Source organism: Nicotiana tabacum, chromosome 2, assembly GCF_000715075.1.
Source record: "Nicotiana tabacum cultivar K326 chromosome 2, ASM71507v2, whole genome shotgun sequence".
NCBI classification, from domain to species: Eukaryota; Viridiplantae; Streptophyta; class Magnoliopsida; order Solanales; family Solanaceae; genus Nicotiana; species Nicotiana tabacum.
The window spans coordinates 73,923,815-73,943,039 of record NC_134081.1 but is presented as its reverse complement, the minus strand read 5'-3'; the positions used below and the strand labels follow the sequence as shown (position 1 = coordinate 73,943,039).

Below are 19,225 nucleotides of genomic sequence, written 5' to 3'. Positions count from 1 at the left end.
CCCAGAATCTCAAATTAAATTAGCACTAGTATAACATTACTGCTATCGGGCAAAAACAGGCCCAAGCATACTGATTAAAAACTTCTGAAGCCAAAATCCTCTACCACTTTCTCCCACGTATAATAATGGTGCCACAAGAATCAAGTTTATAATATAAGGGCAACTAAGACTGAAGAAAGGCAAAAGAAAAGCAAACTCACTACTTTGATTCCTATATCCCAAACATGTGATCCCTAACCTCGCAAAACATGTAGCTACGCTATAGAGGAAACTCGATAAGAGCAAAAAGGCAAATCTTGGCAATATATAAACTTTCAAATAAAAGCAGTTCGCCCACCCCTCCTGCTATGCCTATCATATGCAGTGTTGAATTTGTCAACAAGCTCGTTCATTGTGCTGCAACCACCAAAGAAAATAAAAAAATCTTAGATACATTAAATATGGCTCATGGACTTCAGTAAATCATAGATGACCAAGGCAACTGTGTCACCTGCTTGCACTTAAAATCTGTGGTAATAACTTGTTAGAACTTCTTTACCCGCTTGCACTATTCCAGACTTATTGACCTATTTTAATACTAAATAAATTGCAGATGACGTTTTACTAATAAACAGTCTGCACATAATTGAAGAGCTCATTTGAGAGATGAAGCTGCCGACTGACCTCATCAATCTAGTAGTCTTCTCAAAAATCCTAAATTATGAACATAAACTATCCGAAGAGAAGAGGAAAACTCATAGGTGTATCTGCATCACTCACTGCTTCATACCTCTCCGTTATCCAGCAGCCCCAATTAACTACCTCTGGTGAATTATTCTTTTTTTAATAACCATGGTGTCTGGGCCAGCTTTGTGCGCACCTCAACCAATTCTACGAGTGACTTGCTACCACCCACCAGCATAAGTACCGAGTAACTCACTTGGACGGATGATAAAAAATCACCTAGTATTTTTGTCTTCGCTAGGATTTGAACCTGAGATCTCATGGTTAATTTTATTCTTTTCTTTTAATCAGGTAAAGATAACTACTACCTCTGATGAATTCTATTCTTCTCTTCGCTGTTATTGTCATTGTCAATTTGTCATTATCACTATTAATATTACTATTAATATTAATAGTATTATTATTATTATTATCATTATTATTATTATTATTAAAAAAAAATCAATCCACTTTAGTCCTAAAAACTACATTACACTGGAAAATATTTCTAGAATGAAAATGAGAAAGGAGAAAAGAGGGATGAAATAGTTAATATAAAAAGCTAGTTGAGCTACTTTCACCAATCATAAGAGAACTTATCATAGAAGCCTCAAATATCATACCTTGAGCAGTTGGTGAACATGGCGAGATAACTAACTAATAATGTGTCATTATACTCCTGCACCAAAAAGAACAAAATATAATGATAGAATCAGAAAGCAATCAAACTACAGTGGGTGCACTACAACAACAAATATAAGAACTCCAATAAGCAATTCGCAGTCAATACTCAAACTAGTAATCACTATTTGAAGATCATGAAAGTCTTAACAGGGAACCAATAAGAAGATACTCGGTAAACTCCAGAGAGGGTACACACACAAACACACACGTGTATATATCTGCAACTCCACTGAATAAGCTCGAGAAACACTCACCATCAGGAAATCATCTTTAAATTTCTCTGAGTCGATAGCTGGTAATCTTCTTAAGAGACTAGACACCTGCCTCAGAAGTGAATTCTCACAAGGGATATCACCTGCATCCACAGCAACTACAAAATCAACATCCTTGATACTGCCCTATGAAATAAAATTCATGTAGATATTTGAAGAAACTCATGAAGCTAACATTTGCGGAGCAGAAATGTCAAGGAAAAAATCAATCTCCTTTGCTCATACAATTTCTAAGGCTATTAAGCATCTGCGCTCACCCTGTCCTTCTATGACAAGCTTAACATGTATTCAGGTTGTATCATAAAATTTTATCAGGATTAGGCGAGTCACTCAGTTGAAGCACTTCCTTCACAGTCAACTTAGATGTAACTTCAGGTCCCAACAAGTTCTACATACCTTCTTGCATAGCAAGCAGATAGTGATGTAGCACTTTGATTCTGCTATTCAGCATCTTAATGGCACTATGTATGCCAGTGAGGTGGGCAGCCACTGCAAAAACCGAGCTCGTGAGTCTTAGACAAGCTCTGCTAGTAAAATAGCTGGGGAAAGTGAAGAAGATAAAATAGCAACCGATTCTAGTTTTCATAAGCACTGCTGTAAGCTTGGAATTGCAAATACACAAAAGCTAAAGGTGCTCACGCTGAGTAGCAGCAGAACCTCCATCAGATGGTTTAAGATGAGCAACATGATCAACAGAAATCCTTTCAGCTTCAACAGTCTAGTAAGCGATGAGATATTTGAAAAGTAAAAAAATAATTTAGTTAGGGGTTCCGTTGAACTTGTTGACAAGATGACAACGGAAATTGACGTGAATATACCTCTATGTGGTAGCTTGCTTGGACAAAAATAAGCTGTGGGATGCCATCAATGACATGCAACTCTTGGAACCAACAAACAGTTCCAAAACAAAAACATTAGGAAACCAAAAGAAGCTATTCCACAAAAGAACCCAATCCACAAACTTGTAAAAACTTTGAGGTGAAAAATTAAGAAGGCTGCAGCTAAATGCTGTTAATGAATGTATTCTACTCTAACAGGGTGTCACAAGACAAACTTCTGCCAATAAAAGTTGGCATATAGATTTCAGATATTTGTCATAAAGCAATGCCCATATTGACTATATACGTACCACTTTCATAGATAGTGACTGGCAGGTCCTTTTGTGCATGATTGATGGAAGGATTGAGAAGCACGTACACAGGACTTTCATTGATATCCATCAACTGATACAAAGGAATAGATAATCAGATTGCTTATTACCAAATACATGATATTCTCATTATGGATGGACAATAACCAAGGAAACAAAGGAGATCTATTAGAAACATAATAAGCAAATTTACCATCTCCAAATAAAGTAATACTTGAATCATGGACCTTGCCCTGGCGTACCCTTACCCACCCCCAAATAAGAAATTACCTCCACAAATAAAAAGGAGACTTTACAACAGCCCTAGTCCACTAAAAATTATTGAGACCATGAAACATCGACATGATTTTCCGTTTCTCTTTTATGGCAGTAAGCATAAATGAGGCAAGAACTTCAGCTATCCCAGAATAACAGGTAGATGTCAATGATTAGAAGGATTTCAATTAGGACATGGGGGTTTTCCAAGAGCAAATATGACTAGACAGAAATAAAGAAAGCTCCCAACAAAACTCAAACGTTCAGTCAACTTATGGCACTTATCTTTTAGGCAAGAAGCATACACATCACACATCTAGCTCTTTTGCCGTGCCATCAGAGAACATGCAATTTGCCTCAGTTTGTTAAGACCAAGTCTAGCTTATCCACTTGGCATGAAGCAGTTCATAAAAGCCAAATAAGTGCCGCTTCAGAGTTTTGATGGACTAATACCACCAGTCTCAACTTAAAACTTTTTGTGTTTTTACAATTATACTTTGGATTTAAAAAAAAAAAAGGGAGCCAAATCAGCTGATAGAACTCTTCAGTCAAGTCTCCAGAATTCTAGTTATCCTAATCATTCTTCCTTGACTAGTTTAACCTTCATCCTGCTGTTTATAACACACTAAACTTACTTGATTCTATGGTGAATGTTAGTTACCAAGAGAATCACAAACGAAAGGCACCAAGAGTGTAAAGTATATGAGCAAATTTAAAAAATGTAACTCTAATGTTCAAAGATATACGAACAAATGACAATTATCAATTCTTTAAAAAAAATACTATATGAACAAATGATTAGTCCTGAAGTGAGTATAATGCTGAGGCGCCTTGTATGAACTGATCCTGTTGTGATTTTGCAGTACTAAACCATCCTAAGTTTATAGACACGGACGTCAGCACCCCTTCTTCACTGTGATACTAAGACCATTTCCACAACCACAAGAACAAACAGAGAATATGACTCAACAATATTTCTAGTGAATTGAAAATGCAGCCATTTGTTGCCTTGAAATACACAATTTTTACTACTAAACATTATTAACCTCCTGAATAGCATCATTCTATAGAATCTACAGTCATCTTCTCCCTTTTCTTAGACACACATCCTCTCTGTCGCACACGGAAAAAGTTGTAATACTAGTTAGCCCTCTCTCCTTCCCTCCCTCACACAAAAAATTCAAGAGGACACTTAAAGACAATTTTTCGGAGATGAAAAGAACTCACAGCTTTGTGAATCTGCATATCAGATTCTTGTGCATCACTCCCCGTTGAATACCATCCCAGTACATAAAAGTTAGGGAAAACTTTCTTATCTGCACAAAATTCCCAACATTAGTACTATGACATACAAGCTTAAGTTATATATACCATGTAAACAAAAATTTCACTATCAGGTCATTTAAATACCAACTACAGGCAATTGTCTATCTTAAGTATAAGTTGATAATTTTCTATCTCAAGTAAAAGTTGATAATTATCTATCTTAAGCATGACTTCATACCTCACAAGATAAGACAATTAACCTGCAACAAAAAGTTAAACTACTACAATGATTTACAAAAATGAGTTTAAAGTTCCATGCACTGATAGTGTAAAAACATTTACACAATGAAATCACTTAAAAGTAACTACAGGTAAATTCTATAAATAGCATCATAGATAACCTACAATAAATGGTCAGTAACTTGCTATTACAGGTTACATTGCATTGATTGTGTAAAAATTCATTATAATGTTAGTGCATACAGCTTACATCCAAAAAAAGTTATATAGACAGAGTATATAAGTTAAGCTCATATAAATTTCAATCCCAAACTAATTCCAGTCGCAATATGGATCATTTATATGATGTATTCACGCCCATATCAATCTAATACTAAACAATTTCCTTTTAAATATCAATTTTTAAGGGAGAAAGAAGAAATCAAACTGACAGAGCTCTTGCTTCTTTTCGAGGAAAGCGCGGTCGAGGGAGTGAGTAGAGGGATCATAAAGAAGTTCGAAGCTGTTGAAGATCTCGACAGTACGGCCACTCTGTACGCCGATGACGCAACCAAAAACCCTAGGCGGCGCGGAAGCGGAAGGGGAATCGGCACCAGAACCGGAACCGTTGGAGCAGGAGTGCGAAGAAGGGGGAGGTTGGGACTGTGACTTCACACGTGTGTAGTGATCCGATATGTTGAGCATCACTAATGGATGGAGCTTAAATGTCAAGCCGCTGCTCGACGATGAAGCCATTCTCGCCGTTCCTCTTCTCGAAGATTCCCTCTGGTCCGCCGGAGAATTGATTTTGGAGAAGAGAAGAGAAGGGTAAATTTCAGTTTCTGCCGAGGGCTCTAATTCTATTCTTTTTCCTATGTGCTTTTAAATAAGCTATATAAAAAAAGGTCATGGAGAAAAAGTAATAAAATGATTTCCAAAATTAAAGTTTTTTTTTTAAACACGAATTAGGAGAAGGTACTACTACAACAACAATAACAACCCACTATAATTCACTAGTGGGGTCTGGGGAGGATAGTATGTACGCATACCTTACCCCTACCATATGGTTGTCCAACGGGACGGGACGGGACGACATTTAGCCAGGACGGGACGAAACGAAACGGGACAAACGGGACGAAACGGTAGGCCCATCCCGTCCCGCTAACAAACGGGACGAGACGGGAAGGGACGGACGGTAGGCCCATCCCGTCCCGCTAACAAATGGGATGGGACGGGTCGGGACGGGACGGATTCGCGGGCCTTAAGTACCGTTTTTAAAAAAAAACTATTTAAGCATTGAGTTTGGAAACCGCTATTCTTTTGACAATGATTAAGTTTTTAAAGTTTGTAACATCTAATTTTTTGACTTATTTAATAAACTTAAAAATTAAACGAAAATTAGAAAACTAAGTAAAGAATTATAAAATATTAAAACAAAAGACTTGTAATGAAATATTCTAGTAATTATAAATTTATAATAAATTTTATAATTTATTTAATATAATTTCAAGCCATTAAGTAACTAAGTAAGAGTGTAAGACAATTCATAAAAAAAATTCAACGCTCGGAGCTTTTTATTTTATTAATAGAACTTTCAAATCTCACATATAAATATAATTCTTTTGAAGAGCACCTAATCTACGCAGTCACCTTCTAGGAAGGGATCTGTTTGAACTAGGTCTCTTAGTAGCCAATTACAAATTATCATACTAATATTTGTAAGCTCCTATATAACTTTGTTGTAACTTATCTATAATTTCTCTCGGACATTGTTCCATGAGTTCCATGCCGTCATAGCTCCCAGTGCTAAGTATCTCATTGTATACTTCTTCTTCCCTAGTTTCACCACCTGTTGTTTCCATAGATTTATATTTATCAAATATTGATCTAACATAAGAATATATGTTAGCTTGGCAGTCTTCGAGAGATGGTTGTTCATTTTTTTGAATTGCTAAATTCTCATAAATTTTACGAACAAGTCCATTTGCACCTCTTAATTTTAAAGATGGGTTAAGTATAGTGAAAATTAAATAAACTTGGGGAATAGGAAAAAAATACTTTTTAAATTTTGTAATCATTTCATTAATGGCCGGTGCATAAGTTGAATTAATTTTGTAATTATTTCATTAAGCTAGTTGCTGCAGTTGTGTTAGCACTTAGCAGAAGCATTATCTAAGGTGATATTTAAAACTTTATCAATGAGTCCATAAAAATCAATAATTTATAGAACAGTAGTTGCAATATATGCTCCAGTGTGTTTTGAATCAATAAATTTATAACCAATAATACGTTTTTGCATGTTCCAGTGATGATCAACCCAATGACATGTAATAGTTAAATAATCACAACCATTAGGACTACGACCTATATCAGATGTGATAGACATTTTACAATCTAAGTGAAATAATACACAACGAATATACTGAAGATATTCGGTTTGAAATTTAAAAACATCATTTCTAACCGTGGTCTTAGGAAAACCTTGAAAAGCATGATTATAACTTTCTTGTATATAATGCACATGCCTATTCCTACTAGGGTTATAGGGTGTTGACAGGATTATTTTGATCTTATGATCTTCGATAAACTTGCTTACTTTGCTGCCGATGAACTGCTTCCCATTGTCACACAAGATATCAGTCGGCATTCCGAACCGACATATTATGTGGTCCCAAATAAAATTAATGACTTCTTTCTCCCTGACTTTCTCAAACGCCTGGGCTTCCACCCATTTAGAAAAATAGTCAGTCATAAACAATATAAATTGAGCCTTACCGGGTACCCATGGAAGAGGGCCGACGATGTCCATCCTCCATTTCATGAATAGCCAGGACGACAAGACCGAATGTAGTAGCTTCCCGGGCTGATGAATCATCGGAGCATGCATTTGACATCTGTCGCATTTTTGTACGAACTCCTTTGAGTCCTTTTTTCCATGTCGTTCCAATAGTAGCCACCTCTGATTATTTTCTGAACTAATGATTCGGCGCTCGAATGATTTCCGCATGTGCCTTCATGGATTTCCCTCAGAACATACTCGCTGTCTTCGGGTCCCAGACATATTGCGAGTGGGCCATCGAACATTCTCCGGAATAGTATACCGTTTTCGGACAGACTGAACTAAGTCGCCTTCGTACGTAGAGTCCTCGATTCCTTAGGGTCAAAAGGCAGTTTTTCGATCTTCAGATATTCTATATATTTGTTTCTCAAGTCCCAAGTTAGGCTTGTTGAGTTTATCTCGGCGTGACTTTCTTCCACTACTGATCTCATGAGTTGTACGACCACCACCGAGTTGAACTCATCGTCATCAACCGACGATCCTAAGTTAGCAAGGGCATCGGCCTCGCTGTTTTGATCCCGAGGCACATGTTGTAGAGTCCAGTCTTTGAACCGATGTAGCGTTACCTGCAGTTTATCCAAGTATCTTTGCATTCATTCCTCTCTGACTTCAAATGTCCCATTAACTTGGTTCACCACAAGGAGGGAGTTGCATTTAGCTTCGATCATCTCCTCCCCCAAGCTTTTGGCCAGTTCGAGACCTGCAATCATGGCCTCATACTCGGCCTCATTATTAGTTAATTTATAGTCCTAATGGATTGTCTAACTATATTTCCTGCGGGTGGTTTCAATATAATTCCATGTCCGGACCCCTTTGCGTTCGAGGCGCCATCCGTAAAGAGGGTCTAGATTCCCAAAGAAGTCCCCGAGTTCAACAACTCTCTTTCGACCTCGGGTATTAGGGGCGGCGTAAAGTCGGCCACAAAGTCTGCCAAAAATTGAGACTTAATGGCGGCCCGAGGCCGATATTCGATGTTGTACCCACTGATCTCTACGACCTATTTAGCCAACCGTCCCGAGAGCTCGGGTTTATGCATTAAATTCCTCAATGGGTAAGTGTTACGACATATATGGGGTGACATTGAAAGTACGGTTTTAACTTCCTAGAGGCACTTAGCAAAGCGAGCGCCAACTCTTCTAGGTGTGGGTATCTAGTTTTGGCCTCGCCAAGAGTCCTGCTAACATAGTAAATTGGAAATTGCTTACCTTTCTCTTTCCATACCAGGACTTCACTTACCGCTATCTCCGATACTGCCAAGTACAAATATAGTTGTTCGTCTGTCTTCGGTGTGTGAAGCATCGGTGGGCTCGGTAGATATCGCTTGAGCTCCTCCAAGGCTCGCTGGCACTCCTGGGTCCCTGAGAAGTTATTCTTTTTCTTCAATAGTGAGAAGAAAAGGTGCTCTTGTCGGATGACCTCGAAATAAATCGTCCTAAGGCGACTATGCGTCCGGTTAACCTTTGTACGGCCTTCACGTTGTCCACAACAGTGATATCATCGATGGCCTTGATCTTATCAGGGTTGATCTCGATTCCCCGATTGGATACCATGAATCCGAGAAATTTACCGGACCTGACTCCGAATGCACATTTCTCTCAATTCAGCTTCATATTGTATTTCTTCAATATGCTGAAGGTTTCCTGCAAATGCTTCAAATGGTCCTCTACTCTCATGGACTTAACCAACATATCATCAATATAAACCTCCATTGATTTTTCTATTTGTTCTTCGAACATCCGATTTACTAGGCATTGGTAAGTGGCGCCGGCATTTTTTAGTCCGAACAACATCACGTTATAGCAGTAGGTGCCGTACTTGGTGATAAAGGAAGTTTTTTCCTGATCATCTTGGTCCATCTGAATTTGGTTGTACCCGAAATAAGCATCGAGAAAACTGAGGAGCTCGTGGCCGGCCGTTGCATCGATCATGCGGTCGATGTTAGGCAGAGGGAAAGAGTCCTCGGGGCACACGTTATTCAAGTCTTTATAATCCATAGACATTCTTAATTTGTTCCCCTTTTTGGGGACTACTACTATGTTTGCTAACCAATCCGAGTATTTAACCTCCCGGATGGACCCTATTTTAAGGAGTTTAGATACTTCGTACTTGATGAAAACATATTTGACCTCGGACTCGGGTCTCCTCTTCTGTTTGACCGGGAGAAACTTCAGGTCCAGGCTTAGCCTGTGAGTGGTTATTTCCGGCGCCCTGTCATACAAGATAGGACCAAGTGAAACAATCTTCGTTAGCTACAAGAAATTGAATGAGTTTTTTCTTGAGCTCGGGATTTAACCCCGTGCCGAGGTATACCTTTCGATCGGGCAAGTGTTCGATCAGTACGACTTGCTCCAGTTCCTCGACCGTTGATTGGGTAGCGTTGGAATCATCTAACTCACTACTAGAAATTCGCTAAACACCGACCAAAAAAACCGACCAAAATACGACCATTTATATGTGGACGGTATTTTAACGGTCGAAAAGGCATACCGACCAAAGTTGGTCGGAAATTACCGACCAATGTTGGTCGGTCAATTAAATTCAAAAAACAAATATTGCAAAAAAATCCGACCAAAGTTGGTTGGTTTTTTAATTATGTAATCAAAAGATTCATCATTTGGGAATCGAACCGGGGTCTGTACTGTGGCAGTATACTATTCTACCACTAGACCATTGGTGCATTTTATTTTAAGACTGTCTTTTATTTGATTTATACTCTTTAATTATATTTTCGCACGAAAATAACCGACCAAAGTTGGTCGGTTTTATTAAAAAATAAAATTACCGACCAAAATTAGTCGATTTTTTAAAATGACCGGCCGAATTAACCGACCAATTTTGGTCGGTTTTTTTAATATTAATTTTTATTTATTTTAATTGAAAAACCGACCAAAGTTGGTCGGTTTCTTGAAAAATAAATTTCGCGGGACTCAAAAATAGTTTCTCGCATTTTTGTGCCAAAGAAAACCGACCAAAGTTGGTCGGTTTTAAAAAAAAATTAAAAAATAAAATATTTTAAAAAACCGACCAAAGTTGGTCGGTCGACCTTGGTCGGTTTTTGCCGAATTTCTAGTAGTGAGGTACGAAAGACCTGGGAACCCCGTAATCTTCGTCCTCACCCATCTCCTAGTTCTCCGGTTGGACGAATTCGGTGTCAGTAGTTGCTATTTGGTTTCTCCCTTGGTGACCGGACCTAGCTCTTTCGGTGCCGAAAGTGTTGATATCGGGACCACCTCATCGACTGCGAACATCTCTTTGGCTGACGGTTGTTCTCAGTAAACTATTTTTGTTCCTCCCAATGTCAGGAACTTTAACACCTGGTGTAGAGTCGAGGGTACCACCCTCATGTTGTGAATCCATGGTCTTCCGAATAGAGCATTGTACCTCATGTCTCCTTCGATCATATAGAATTTTGTTTCCTGAACGGTCCCGGCAGTGTTCACCGGTAATGTTATCTCCCCTTTAGTGGTTTCACATGCCATGTTTAACCCGTTTAGGACGCGGACCGCAGGCACGATATGATCTTGTAGGCCGAGCTGTTCCACGAACCTTGATCTGATGATGTTGGTCGAGCTACCTGGATTAATTAACACACGCTTAACTCGAGATTTATTTATGAGTATTGATATTACCAGTGCATCGTTGTGGGGCTGCAAGATCCCCTTGGCGTCTTCTTCGTTGAAAGACAAGGTTCCCTCCGGAACGTAATCCCGAGTCCGTTTTTCCCTTGTGATAGATACTTTGGTGTGCTAAGCGTCGGTCCCTGGGACATCAACCCCCATCGATGATCATGTTAATGACGTACTGAGGTTCCTCCTGTTCGATCAGTTTACCAGAATCTCTATTCCTAAAGTGGTTTTTGGCTCGATCGCTTAGGAACTCTCGGAGATGCCCGTTATTGAATAGCCGGGCTACTTTTTCTCTTAATTTTTGGCAATCTTCTGTCATGTGACCTTGAGTGCCATGATATTTGCACATTAGGTTAGGATCCCTTTGGGCTAGATCAGACTGTAGCGGTCGAGGCCATTTGGTATCTTTGATATGTCCAATGGTGGATACGATGGCGGCGGCGACGTTAAAGTTGTACTCCGATAGCCTTGGCGCTTCCTTAGGCCCGATGGGCATGTCAAAACTATTTATGCTCATGAGTCCCCGGTTGTTTTGACCTCGATTGCTTCTTCTTTCACTTTTCATGGGGTTTCTCCCAGATCCACTACCTCTTCGGTCTCCATTGTATGGTTGATACCGATCCCTATTCGACCTTGGTTCATGATCAATGCCTCTCCTGATTCTATCAATTGTTCTGATGGGATAAACGGACCTGGAAGGGGCCCGAGTTGATCGTCTTCGACCCTGATTTTTGATTGATACCGATTATGCACATCGACCCAAGTGACAGCCGGGTACTCCACAAGATTTTGTTTCAACTGTAGTGAAGCCAACGAGCTTCGAGCATTGAGTCCCTGGGTGAAGGCTTCAACAGCCCAATCGCCTTGACCGGAGGTATGTCCATCCGTTCCATTTGAAACCGGGACACGAATTCCCTGAGCATCTCATTATCCCTTTGCTTCACTTTGAAAAGGTCTGACTTCCTGGTCTCGACCTTGATAGCCCCGACGTGTGCTTTTATGAAGGAATCTGCAAGTATAGAAAACGAGTCAATAGAGTTATGAGATAGGTTATGATACCATATCATAGCTCTCTTGGATAGAGTTTCCCTAAACTTTTTCAGCAGGACAGACTCGATCTCGTCATCCTCCAAGTCATTCCCTTTGATGGCGCATGTGTAGGAAGTCACATGCTCAGGTTGTTCCGTTGTACTTAGGGATCTCAGACATACAGAACTTCTTTGGGATCGGCTTCGGTTCTATGATCGGAGGAAAAGGTTTTTGAACAAACTTCTTGGAATCCAGGCTCTTCAATATCGGAGGTTCTCCTGGGATTTGGTCGACCCAGGAATTGTAGGTCTCCACCTTTTCGTCATTGGCTTCAATTTTGTTCTCCCCCGATTCTATCTGTTTTGTCAATTCCTCGAGCATTTTTATGATCTCGGGGTTAGTCCCCGATTCATTCTTATTCGGCCTCTCCGTGATCGGTTCATTTCTGCGAGTGACTTCCCGGGATGGCTCGGGCTCAACCCTGCTCGGTGCTTGGCTTTGGTTCTGCAACTAGGCTATCGCTTCCTCTTAAACTTGTAACATTTCGAAGATCACCCGCAAATTGATCCCATCATTTTCACCGATGTGCGTATTCTGGGCAATCGATCAGACTTCCTTGCGCATGCTGTACTCGGGATCGGTAGGCAAATTTGTGTTGATGGCCACATGTGAACTGGTGTCGATAGGGTCCACGACCGGAACTCCGCCGATATCGACTGGGGGCACCTCGTTACCGGGTGCTACATTATTGTTTTCGCCATGGTGGCTGGACTCCGCATCCATGTTTAGAGGGGTAGACTTGGGGTTTGACATTTCGACTTAAACCTCGAATTAAAGACACTTCAAAGAACAAGTGCAAAATAGGTGTGCTACGGAAATTTGTATCAAATTGTCGCTATTATCCTTAGCCCTACGGTGGACGCCAAACTGTTTACCCTCAAAATCGAATAACAATTAAATTTATAGTGGTTTTAAGGATAAGCGGATTAACTTGATATAAAGCGATAAATTAAGTTACTATAGAATAAATAAAGATAAGATAAATTCAAACCACACGAGTTAAATAGTTTCAGCCTTAGTGAAATAGTCACTCTCGAACGGGCTCGCCACGACCAGTAAACTGTTGAAAAAGATCAAGAGCTAAAGACAGAGAAAAATAATAATTTATTACTTTTGAATGTGTGTTACAATGTGTTTCGTGAATTATCAGACCCCATTTATATACTAGGGGAGTCCTATTTTAGGTACAACTCTATAAAAGGTAAAAAAATCTTATGATTCACTGATTACTGGTTCCTTATCGATACGTGCCGAGATCCCTACCGTAATATTTGTCCGGTCATGGATATTTCAGCCATCTGTTGGCTATGCTGGATTGTCTGGCAATGTTCTTCGAAGTCGTTCGAGGCTAGGATCAATTCCGGGACCATGGCCTCGATATTCTCGAAAGCAGGCGTCATGCCCCCGAGTATGGCCCGGTGGGACTTTATCTCGATTTCGGTCCCTAGTTTCCATGTCTCGATCCTGGCTTATTTTGTCGGAGGTTAGGATGCACCATGAGCTCGATTTTACCCATATACAATAATATTTTTTAAAATATAACAACTTAGGAAAATAGAAGTGCATTAATTTTAAGCTCATGTTTTAATCTCTCTCTATCGTCTAACTCGAATTCTTTTCTTTCGCTATCTTTCTACAACCTTTATCCCAACCACTGACCCATCCCCAACTTCGGCCACCTAACTCTCGCGATCATAGTCCTCTTCATAGATCGACGGTGTTGATTGCTCCTCCCCTCCTCTTTCGTCCTCCTCTTTTTTCTCTTTTGATGCACTTGGTGGCTAACACATAATGATTTTATATCTTTGGATTTCTTCTCTTCCAACTTGGTCGGCGGAGAGTTACCGACTACAATTTTTTTACTGGCGAAATAGATATGTCCAAATCTTAGAAAGAATCTATTTCTTCTTTCTTTTTTTGTATGGATGTGGTTTTATTTTTTGTGGTTATGGTGATATATGGTGGTAGTTTATGGCCGTCTTGTGATGGTGGTTTAAAGGTAAAAATAAATATATGTGTGGGTATCTTACTGCATATTTTATATATATTTGGTGTGTCTTGGATGAATATCCATTGTTGTATGTACAATGGCAAAAACATGACATACAAGTACATAAACGATAAACAAGTGTGTATATTATTGTATATTGTAATTATGTCTTGTATATATAAATATATACTAATATATGTCATAAGTATATCAAGTGTATACATTAACACACATCTGACATACCATGACATATAAGTATATATGGAGGGAAACAATTATGAAAGCCATGGAAGAGAACTCCGGCTTCTGGTAAAGTAAAAAAAATAACGGACATAGTCATCTGAATTTTCCAGCGAAGCTCATTTTTATGGAGAAACAACGGTGGTTGGTAGTAGAGCAACGACGGAGTAGCAATAACGGGCGGGTAGGATGGAGATAGCGGTAGCTGGGTTTGTGTGAAAGAGAGGACAAATTTCTTAAATTTGTGGGACTCGTTGGAGACTGTATATGTTCTTGCTATGTTTTGAAAGTTCAATAATATTATTAGTTATGATAAATATAAATTTATTTTAGTATAGCTTTGACCAACCATAAGCCATGTAAAAGCAATATTGGGCTCGAAACAATAAGGTTGTTTAGTTTAGCTTGGTCTCTTAGGAATAGTTACATAATTAATAGCAGTCGTATTCATTACTTACTTCTTGTAGATACAATATATTAATATATATTAATTATATATTGTTATACACATAGTAATGGATATATATATAATACATCCAGCAATTATTATTAATTTAAGCGATTAGATGAACGACTATTTAAATTAATTTTTTGAACTCTTATTTATGCAATTTGGATTGGGCTCTTTTGTCAAATTTAGCAACACGTTAACCTTAGGAGTGGGCCTAAGTACGCTGGTTGGGGTACATGTAATAAGAGAAAATCTCACTTCAACGACGACGACGACGACAATAAACTCAGTATAATCTCACATGGCGGGGTCCGGGGAGGGCAGTGTGCAGCCTAACCTCTACCTTGTGAAGATAGAGAGGCTATTTTCAATAGACCATCGGCTCAGAAAGGCATAGGCACCACATTAATAAGGAGAAAAACAAGAAGCGCAACAGGGAGAAGCCATGTAAAGGCAGCATAAATAACAACCAGATAATCAGATGACCGAAGTGAAAGAAAAAGGCAGATAGTCATAGAAATCTAATGCCAACAGAATACGAAAGTACGTATTATAATTCTTTATTAGTCTTAAAGAGACTTTTAATTAATTATCCATATAATAATATTTTTAAAAATATAACAACTTAGGAAAATAGAAGTGCATTAATTTTAGGCTCATGTTTTAATCTCTCTCTATCGTCTAACTCGAATTCTTTTCTTTTGCTATTTTTCTACAACCTTTAGCCCAATCACTGGCCCATCCCCAACTTCGGCCACCGAACTCTCGCGATCATAGTCCTCTTCACAGATTGACGGTGTTGATTTTTCCTCCCCCTCCTCTTTCGTCCTCCTCTTTTTTTTCTTCTTTTGATGCACTTGGTGTCTAACACATAATGATTTTATATCTTTGGATTTCTTCTCTTCCTCCTTGGCCGGCGGAGAGTTACCGACGACAGTTTTTTTACTGGCGAAATAGATCTGTCCAAATCTTAGAAAGAATCTCTTTTCTTCTTTCTTTTTTTGTATGAAGGTGGTTTATTTTTTTTGTTTTTTTGGTGGTTATGGTGATATATGGTGGTAGTTTATGGCCGTATTGTGATGATGGTTTAAAGGTGAAAATAAATATATGTGTGGGTATCTTACTGTATATTTCATATATATTTGGTGTGTCTCGGGTGTATATCCATTGTTATACGTACAATGGCAAAACATGACATACAAGTACATAAACGATAAACAAGTGTATATCATTGTATATTGTGTTTATGTCTTATGTATATAAATATACAGTAATATATGTCATGAGTATATCAAGTATATACATTGACATACACCTGACATACCATGACATATGAGTGTATATGTAGGGAAACAATTATGAAAGACATGAAAGAGAACCTCGACTTCTGGTAAAGTAAAAAAAATAACGAACATAGTCATCTGAATTTTCCAGAGAAGCTCATTTTTAAGGAGGAACAATGGTGGTTGGTAGTAGAGCAACGACGGAGTAGCAACAATGGGCGGGTAGGATGGAGATAGCGGTAGCTGGGTTTGTGTGAAAGAGAGGACAAATTTCTTAAATTTGTGGGACTCATTGGAGACTGTATATGTTCTTTCTATGTTTTGAAAGTTTAATAATATTATTAGTTATGATAAATATAAATTTGTTTTAGTATAACTTTGTAAAAGACCAACCATAAGCCATGTAAAAGCAATGTTGGGCTAGAAATAATAGGGTAGTTTAGTTTAGCTTGGCCTCTTAGGAATATTTACATAATTAATGTCTTCATTACTTCTTCTAGATAGTGTATATATATATATATATATATATATATATAAATACATCCAGCAATTATTTTTAATTTAAGCGATTAGATGAAGACGACTATTTAAATTAATTCTTCGAGCATTTTATTTATGCAATTTTGATTGGGATCTTTTATCAAATTTAGCAACACGTTAACCTTAGGAGTGGGCCTAAGGACGCTGGTTGGGTACATTGTAACAAAGAGGAAAGAGATTTTTACATACTAAGTCACTTATTTAAAATTATTTGTTTAAATAACATCACTTTTGATGTAATATAAAAATAGCAAATTCATTTACAAGTCTAGCACATTAAAGATTTAGACATTAAATAACTAAAATAAAAAATAAAAATCACTCTTCCACAAATTAAGGGATCAATTTATACTCTCTCTCCCATCACCACTAAGAATTTCTGTTTTCTCTTTATTATTTATCCATATCTTTTGCTTTTAATATTCTATCAAATTCTCTCCAGGTCTCTCCCCACTTCTTCTAGACTCCACGATCCTTTTTCCATGACGTTAGTTAGGTTCACCAAAATCAAATTATAAGTGAGAAATAACATAAGCTTTCTCGCAAAGCTTTTGGCGAGAAAATAAGGCACTTGTATAAATTATGAATTATACCATATATGTTATATATATAATATATTATTGGTATATTTATGTGTCTCTGAATACCATTTGCTGGTAACTTTTTTACCGTACATGTTATATTCAAAATATATTATTGGAATATTTGTGTGTATTTTTCAGAATTAGAAGATTTTACCGGTGTAAGATTTTTAAATTTATACATGTTTTATACGGGTTATAAAGTGATTGTACCCTAGATCCATATAGTGTATTTTTTACATTGCAGGATTCGGTATTTTAGATTTATATAACACGTGATTTGGATCTATATATATTTATTTCAATTCAAACATATGTGATGTATACATAGGGTATAATTAGCACCTCATAGAGTTTTGAATATGAAAGACACAAATCAAAACTAATAATATAACTTTATATACCATATATATATATATATATATATATATATATATATATATATATATATATATATATATATATATATATATATATATCTAGTATAATATATTCAAATATTATAATTTATACCAATAATATTTTAATATATACTTCATAAAATAATTGTTTAATATGCATATACCACTTACACATACGCTATGTAATAGTTATAATGTCAATATTTCAACTATTTATCCAAATATACATCTTTATCCAAGCATAGTTGGAAGAGAGAAAAACTAAAAGCACATTCATAATCATTCTTGAATAAAGATAAAAGATAAGGAGAAGTCATTTATGAGTAGAGCGTGAAATCACTTGAGCACTGTAAATATATAGCAATTTTCTAAAATTTAGGAACATGGGTAGGAGCTATTACGAATTTTTATTATGAATATAAATATGTAATTACCAGAAATGTTAATTAAGTGCTACTGCTATGACTTTGTAAAAGTTTTTAAAATATTACACAATTATATTTTTTTCTCCAAAGGAAAATGGGTTTTTGGGCTTGAAGTCATTCTACATGAATGGTGCTAAAGTGGGGTGTGTAGTAAAAGTGGTCTTGAATTCCATTGTAATACAAAATAAGTAAGCTAGCATGTACTATTAGGGGTGGTAAACAGACGGGTTGGGTTGAATATGGGTATGTCGAAAATGAATAATATCAAATGGATAAAATATTCGACTCGACCCATATTTAATACGGATAGAAAATGAGTTAACCGGTGAATAATATGGATATCCATATTATCCATGGCTTCTTGAACATGATCACTTTTGAAAAAATTCTTAGTCTTCCAAACTTGAGTAATCCCCCAATTTGAGTCTTTACAAATGTAAAAATTAAACCTATTGGCTATCTATTTTTAAGTGGATAACATGAATCTTATCCATATATGATCCATTTTTAAAAGGTTCATTATCCAACCTATTTTTTAGTGGATAATATAGATGGATAATTATTTTTTATCCATTTTGCCACCACTAGGTACAACCAACGATAGGGTACCCCTCAATAGTTTATCATTAGTTAGAGGTTTCGGTTCGAGGTTTGAAATTAAAAATATCACGATTCAAAATCCCAACCATGGAGTCGTGATGGCGCCTAACATCCGCTTGCTAGGCAAGTAAACACTAGCACAATAATTTAAGCATTTTAATAACTAAAGACATATTAATAATGATAAAGAGTGAAATCGCATGAAACATGTCATATGTCTATAACCATCACTATCTAAGACTATCCTAAGTATCTAGTGTCACAAGTACATGAGCCACTAGTAATGCTAAATACAAGTCTATAATAGAAGATACAATACTATCTGGTACAATAAACATTAGATAAAGACAGGAAGGGGACTCCAGGGTTTACGAATGCCAAACAACACTACCTCACGTCTTCTGAGAAAGGCTCCGAGCAATCACCTACCGACATCGGGTTCTACAAAAGAAATACAGAAGTGTAGTATGAGTACAACTAATCTCATGTACTCAATAAGTATCGAGCCTAACTTTGACGAGGTAGTGACGAGGCTATGCCAAGATACTCATTGTAAACCTGTACGAGTAACAAGTAGAAAAGCAATAACAATATGGAGAAACGAGTAACTAA

The 19,225-nt window shown here is 37.4% G+C and overlaps 1 protein-coding gene across 1 annotated transcript; it reads right to left on the bottom strand.

Moving 5' to 3' along the window:
• Positions 1-5,424, bottom strand: LOC107780255 (COP9 signalosome complex subunit 6a-like). Its single transcript, XM_016600784.2, has 9 exons — positions 5,001-5,424; positions 4,291-4,379; positions 2,788-2,881; positions 2,477-2,538; positions 2,298-2,376; positions 2,055-2,147; positions 1,641-1,741; positions 1,326-1,381; positions 1-396 (listed from the first exon to the last, which is right to left on the bottom strand). Exons 1-9 carry the CDS (start codon positions 5,302-5,304, stop codon positions 315-317), a joined length of 960 nt encoding a protein of 319 aa, XP_016456270.1. The 5' UTR covers positions 5,305-5,424; the 3' UTR covers positions 1-314.
• Positions 5,425-19,225: the final 13,801 nt, after the last annotated feature.

Bases quoted from the DNA above. Each gene is read 5' to 3' on its own strand.
- LOC107780255 (XM_016600784.2), bottom strand. From the start codon at position 5,304: ATGGCTTCATCGTCGAGCAGCGGCTTGACATTTAAGCTCCATCCATTA. The intron at 4,380-5,000 runs GTCAGTTTGATT...AATTTTGTGCAG, and splicing joins CGAAAAGAAGCAAGAGCTCT to ATAAGAAAGTTTTCCCTAAC. The intron at 2,539-2,787 runs GTACGTATATAG...GTTGGTTCCAAG, and splicing joins AGTCACTATCTATGAAAGTG to AGTTGCATGTCATTGATGGC.